Source organism: Pelmatolapia mariae, linkage group LG3_W, assembly GCF_036321145.2.
Source record: "Pelmatolapia mariae isolate MD_Pm_ZW linkage group LG3_W, Pm_UMD_F_2, whole genome shotgun sequence".
NCBI lineage: Eukaryota > Metazoa > Chordata > Actinopteri > Cichliformes > Cichlidae > Pelmatolapia > Pelmatolapia mariae.
Genome location: NC_086229.1, coordinates 70,790,028 through 70,795,977, shown reverse-complemented (window position 1 = coordinate 70,795,977; position 5,950 = coordinate 70,790,028). Strand labels below are relative to the sequence as shown.

Genomic DNA, 5,950 nt, shown 5'->3' with positions numbered 1-5,950 from the left:
CCCACAGTTGTTTATGTTTTTGAACCCATTATGCACAGAGAGATTTTTTGAAAAATGTATTGATTTCAATGTTGAACATTATTACACAGGGGGAAAAAAACAACTACATGTAAAATAATTACACTATGGCACCTCTGCCTTTCTAAATAGAGGGAGAGTAACTGCGTGTGTTTATGTGTAAGCGTGTAAAACCTGCAGAACATTTTTCTTGTAAAACAAGGGGGGGCAGCAAAAAAAAGTTTGGGAACCACTGCTGCATGCTATAGACTTCCATGTATGCCCTGTCTGCTAAAAAGCAGGGCATACATGGAACAAGTCAATGAACTTGTCTTTTAAAGAACACTGGTCACCTGTCCTTGCGCCACGTTTAAATCCTCTTTGTTTATATAATTTATTAATAAAACACAACTTGTGATGCCTCAAAGGCATTGATGTCATTTATCTTTAAAATGCATTTGCTTTAAAATAATTCATTTGTATGTATTTAAGTTAAAAAGAACAGTAAAAAGAGTTAAAATGTTAAATAAGAAGATTTTATTTTGAAGGTGAACTTGCTTATAACCTCACTTCCTGGTGGGTTACCTGTATTGCTTCATTTCCTGTTTACTTCCTTTTCCTGGTTGCGCTAAGAGGGCAAGAGCACCGAGAAGGGTCTGGCAGCAGCCACTGGGGAGCGCCATATTAGGACCTCCACAGTAGCCGGAAACACGTGACCTCCACAGTAGCCGGAAACACGTGACCTCCACAGTAGGCAGAAATACATTCCTACATAGAACACCGGCTGTGGAAACCTTGCAAGTGGATCGTAAAGGTTGGGACATAGTCTTTTATGTATAAATTTGCAGTTAAAAATTATATAATTCTACGAATCATCTAGTTTGCTTACACTGATTACGTTTGGCACTTTGTTAGCGTTAGAACAACGATCATACCCCCAAGGTATCTAAACTTTAGTAAGGAATGTGTGTACTTTTGACACCTCTGGTTAGCATTTAGTGGTCAGTTTAAAACGTATTTGAGTTTTGCTTGTTATGAACAAATTCACTTCACTACTTTTCACTATCTGTAACATCAATGCACATTGTGCATTGATGTTACAGGGGAACAATCAAGGGGATGGTGATTGTTTTTTTAACAATCCCAGAGTGTTAAAAAATATGATAATGTACAGCACATTATGGAGTATGCTCCTGCTGTGAAGTCCTGCCTCCATCTACTTGTGCATTTAATCACTGGACAGCTGGGCAGGTATGTTCATACAAACTATTAGATTATGCCAATTGTCCTATACATATTTTTGACCTATAAAAATACTTCGCTATTTGTCACCATCAACGCACTCCACAAATCCTGTGGATGATTCACTTCCTTATATCCATTTGAATCAGGTACCGAGGCAGTTACGTGCGTAATGAAGCTTCGGACGTCACTGGTCACGTGACTTTTGCCAAACGAAGCAAGCCTCGACACAGTTCTTCTGAACCGGTCTGTTGTATTTTGGGCCATCACTACTGAACGGTAATATGAACATCTGCCATTTGAACAGGAGAGGGGGCAGGAAATGAGAGAAAACATAATGGAAACAAGAATTATTTGTTTCCTTTGTTTGTTTTTTTAAATTCAAATGTAGCCCAAATAAAAAAGCTGTCTACCAGTGTGGAGCTTATTGTGCGTTTTTTGTTCTCTCATCAGGCAAAACTGGCTTTTTAGTAAATAAACTGACTTAATTTGAGCTCAAGTCATGGTGTGGTTAGCTTAGCTTAGCTTAGAATGATGTCTGTAAACACGGTGAGCAGCTAGCTTGTCTCTGTCCACAGTCACAGATAAACAACAGCTGTACCTGGGCCTCCTTGTTCTGATGGTTGTTTGTCCATAACGGACGTCTTCAGTTCTCACTGCTGAGTAGACCACAGCTGAATCAGCCTCTGTACAATAAACACATTAAAATTACTGCAGGTAAAACTGCAACAGTCCTGTGAAGTTATTAGACTACAGTGAAAGAAATATGTTGTTTTTATTGCAGCTTTTTGTCATGAGTCACTTTGTGGCAGGCAGGAGTTGGACCCAACATGCAGGCACTCAGGCATGAGGTTTAACCCTGATGCTCCCCGGCGGGGTCGGTCGGTCTGTCGGCCAGGGGGACGCTGGTCCCCCCCGCGGAGGTAGCAGGGGGGGTTGGGGTCTCACGATCCCCCCCCCCCCCACACACACACACACACCGCTTTCGATGGAAGGATAGAGTGTGTGTGTGTGTGTGTGTGTGTGTGTCGAGGAACACCCTAGCTAAAGCAGAGCGAGTCTCGCGGCGAGATGATAAGAAAGCGGATGGTGGGTACTAAGCGCGTCGGTGTTTGGTTACGGAGGGCGAGGGCGAGGGCGACGACAACAAGGGGGTCTCGTTAGACAAAGGCAATGTCACGCACTAGACTGTGGGAGCGAAAGAGCACTGAGCTCGGCGGTACAGGCGTAGCGCTTTCGCTGTCGGTGTCACGATGCTCGTCCTCCTCACCATCACATTCAACATCACCGTCACCACCACCACCGACGGTTTTGGCCTACGCGGGGTCGGCTCCGGTGTCTGGGTTGTTGCGACCGGCCACGTTTCGCTATCGAGGGCTAGGGGTCGAGGAAGACCAAGAGCAGCAGCGACGGCGGCGGCAGCAGGAGAACTCGGAGGTGGAGGAAGAGGCCGAGGAAGAAGAAGAAGAAGAAGAAGAAGAAGAAGAAGAGCGAGAGGCCGAGGGGGATAACCACCGGACAGCCCGAACGCTCGCAGAGGAGGAGCGGTACTACTCGGAGGATCGAAAACTATGGGGTTGCGGACCATAGGTATTTCGCGGAAGAGGATCACGACTACGATATGGCGTTGCAACTCTGCCAGGACGGCGGCTCGCAAGGCGAGTCGAATCGCCGAGAGGGAGAGGAAGAGGAAGAAGCAGGCGCTGAACCGGGGCGTGGGACTTGGGAGCTTTGGCAAGAGGAGGACGCCGGCCGTGCTGCAGGTGGCGTTCATGATCTTGGGCGCGATCGCAGCCACGGCGCTGTCGGTGAAACTCGCGATGCAGATGTAGCCGACGATTACGACGACGAAGACGACGAAGACTATGAAGAAGACGACAAAGACAATGAAGACAAAGACTATGAAGAAGAAAAAGAAGAAGAAGAAGCAGAATTTGAAGAAGACGACGACGACGACGACCTCGAGCCGCGAGGACGAGGCCCCACCGAAGAGGCCGTGGCGGCGGCGCGCGACGAGGCCTCCTCGTTCATGGCCTACTTCCCGCCGGAGATAGAGGACTCGGTGATCGCCATGACCAACCTGGAAGCGGACAGGCGCAGGCCCGCCATCGACAGGTGGAAGCCCATGGGCCGCGTCGAGTTCCGGGCCTATGTGGGGCTGCTGGTGCTCGCCGGCGTGTACAGGTCCCGGGGAGAGGCCTGCGAGAGCCTGTGGGACGCCGAGAGCGGCAGGTCCCTGTTCAGAGCCGCGATGCCGCTCAAGACCTTTCGAGCGTACTCGAGCGCGCTGCGCTTCGACGACAGAGAGACCAGACGAGCCACAAACTGGCCCCCATCAGAGCCGTGTGGGACGAGTGGTGCGCCAGGTTGCCCGCCATGTACCGACCGGGACCGGAGGTCACCGTCGACGAGAGACTGGTGCCGTTCAGAGGTACGTACGTGGTGGTGCGTGTTGCGTGCGCGTTGTGCGTGACTGGGGGGTGGGGGGGAGAGAGAGGAGGAATAGGAGCGGGAACGGCGAAAACGCGCTAGCTCGCTAGCTCGCTTTGTTGTGTATTCGCGTTGGGTTCCACGCGTGTGCTTTCGCGTGACTCTTTCTATCTTCCACGCTCGCAAGCGCGTTCTGTGTCAAACTCAGGTCTCTTGTTCTTGTTGCGTTTCTACCCCGGGAATGGCGAAAACGCGCTAGCTCGCTTTGTTGTGTATTCGCGTTGGGCTCTGCGTGTGTGCACATCTTCCACGCTCGCAAGCGCGTTCTGTGTCAAACTCAGGTCTCTTGTTCTTGTTGCGTTTCTGCCCCAATCTCCCCCACGCTTTCCCACATCGCTCTGGGCGACGAGAGGAGGAATAGGAGCGGGAACGGCGAAAACGCGCTAGCTCACTTTGTTGTGTATTTGCGTTGGGCTCTGCATGTGTGCTTTTGCATGACTGTACATCTTCCACGCTCGCAAGCGCGTTCTCTGTCAAACTCAGGTCTCTTGTTCTTGTTGCGTTTCTGCCCCAATCTCCCCCACGCTTTCCCACATCGCTCTGGGCGACGAGAGGAGGAATAGGAGCGGGAACGGCGAAAACGCGCTAGCTCGCTTTGTTGTGTATTTGCGTTGGGCTCTGCGTGTGTGCTTTTGCTTTCCCACCTCTCTCTCTCTCTCTCTCTCTCTCTCTCTCTCTCCATCATCAGGAAGGTGTCCGTTCAGACAGTACATGCCCAGCAAACCGGCCAGGTACGGGATCAAGATATGGGTGGCGTGCGACGCGCGTTCCAGCTACGCGTGGAAGATGCAAGTCTACACCGGCAAGCCCGACAAGCGCGGCCCTCCCGAAAAGCACCTGGCCGCTCGAGTGGTCTTGGACCTCACCGAGGGACTGACGCCGGGACGCAACGTCACGTGCGACAACTTTTTCACCTCGCACAAGCTCGCCGTCAGGCTCTTTCGCGAACGAGGCCACACGGTGCTGGGCACCCTGCGAGCGAACAGACCCGAGATCCCCAGGGAGCTGCGCTGCGTCAAGGGCAGGGCCGTGGGCTCCGTCGAATCCGTAGTACTCGCGGGCTCCGCGGCACGAGGAGAGGGAGGAGGAGGAGGAGGAGGAGGAGGTGGCGGTGGAGGAAGAGGGCCAGACACGATCATCCTCTCCTACGTGGCCAAAAAGAACAAGAACGTGCTGCTCCTCACCACGGCCTAGCCGCCGCCACCGCATCAGCAACGGCATCAGCAACGGCATCAGCAACGGCAGCAGCAGCGGCGACGGCGGCGGCGGCGGAAAACCTCCCTTGGTGCTGCATTACAACCGCACCAAGGGAGGCGTCGACAACCTGGACAAGGTCGTGAGCACGTACAGCTGCAGGAGAAAGACCTGCAGGTGGCCCGTGGCCCTTTTCCACAACATGGTGGACGTGGCGGCCTACAACGCGTTCGTGCTCTGGAGGGAAATTCACCCCGACTGGATGGCGGGCAAGCTCAACAAACGAAGGCTCTTCCTCGAGCAACTGGGCAAAGCGCTCGCGCGCCCCATGATCGAAGCCAGGGCGTTAGCGCGAGGAGGAGGAGGAGGAGGAGGAGGCCGAGTCGCGGCCCGAGGTACTTCTGCTGCTGCTGCTGCTGCTGCTGCTACTACTACTACTACTACTACCGCTACCGAGGCCGACGATGCCGACGCCACGCCGCGCGACTCCTCTCCGGTCAAGAGGCGAAGGTGCCGCGTGTGTCCCAGGAGCAAAGACGTCAAGACCAAGATCCTGTGCCGCGAGTGCCGAGCGCACGTGTGCATCAACTGCGCCGTCACGTACTGTCCCAACTGCGCCGCTTCCAAGACGCCGCCGCCGTCGCAATAACACAAGCGCCCCTCGGGGGGTCCTAGCGACCCCCACCCCACCCTAAACATTTGTAAGAGACCGATGATCATCCTTTACACGAAGGAGAAGGCCAAGAAGACGAAGACGGTCTCTGAACGTATTCTGTGCAAGATAATACCGACCGATGTGTGAAATGAGTGCATGTGTGCTGTTACGTTGCCTGAAAGAACACAAATGCTGTATGGTTTTGTTCACGATTGTTTTATTGTCGCCAATAAACAAAGACTGCAACATTTCATGTGAGTTGTTTGTACGCTTGGAGAATGAGATTATACTAGAGAGCAGGTTAATGCAGAGCGCCACGTCTTGCTTTAGCCGGCGTTCTGAGGACTTTGCGATTCATAACGCATACGCCCC

The 5,950-nt window shown here is 52.5% G+C and overlaps 1 protein-coding gene across 1 annotated transcript; it reads left to right on the top strand.

The window, feature by feature from the left end:
* Positions 1 to 2,860: 2,860 nt before the first annotated feature.
* Positions 2,861 to 5,572, top strand: LOC135932671 (piggyBac transposable element-derived protein 4-like). The gene is made up of 4 exons (XM_065470230.1): positions 2,861 to 3,513; positions 3,579 to 3,670; positions 4,418 to 4,758; positions 4,808 to 5,572. Exons 1-4 carry the CDS (start codon positions 2,861 to 2,863, stop codon positions 5,570 to 5,572), a joined length of 1,851 nt encoding a protein of 616 aa, XP_065326302.1.
* The last annotated feature ends 378 nt before the right edge of the window (positions 5,573 to 5,950 follow it).

What these genes read in the sequence shown, in the direction of transcription:
- LOC135932671 (XM_065470230.1), top strand. Translation starts at nt 2,861, where the DNA reads ATGGCGTTGCAACTCTGCCAGGACGGCGGCTCGCAAGGCGAGTCGAAT. An exon ending in CCGCTCAAGACCTTTCGAGC is followed by an intron (nt 3,514 to 3,578) that starts GTACTCGAGCGC and finishes GGCCCCCATCAG; the next exon opens with AGCCGTGTGGGACGAGTGGT. An exon ending in GCTGCGTCAAGGGCAGGGCC is followed by an intron (nt 4,759 to 4,807) that starts GTGGGCTCCGTC and finishes CGGCACGAGGAG; the next exon opens with AGGGAGGAGGAGGAGGAGGA.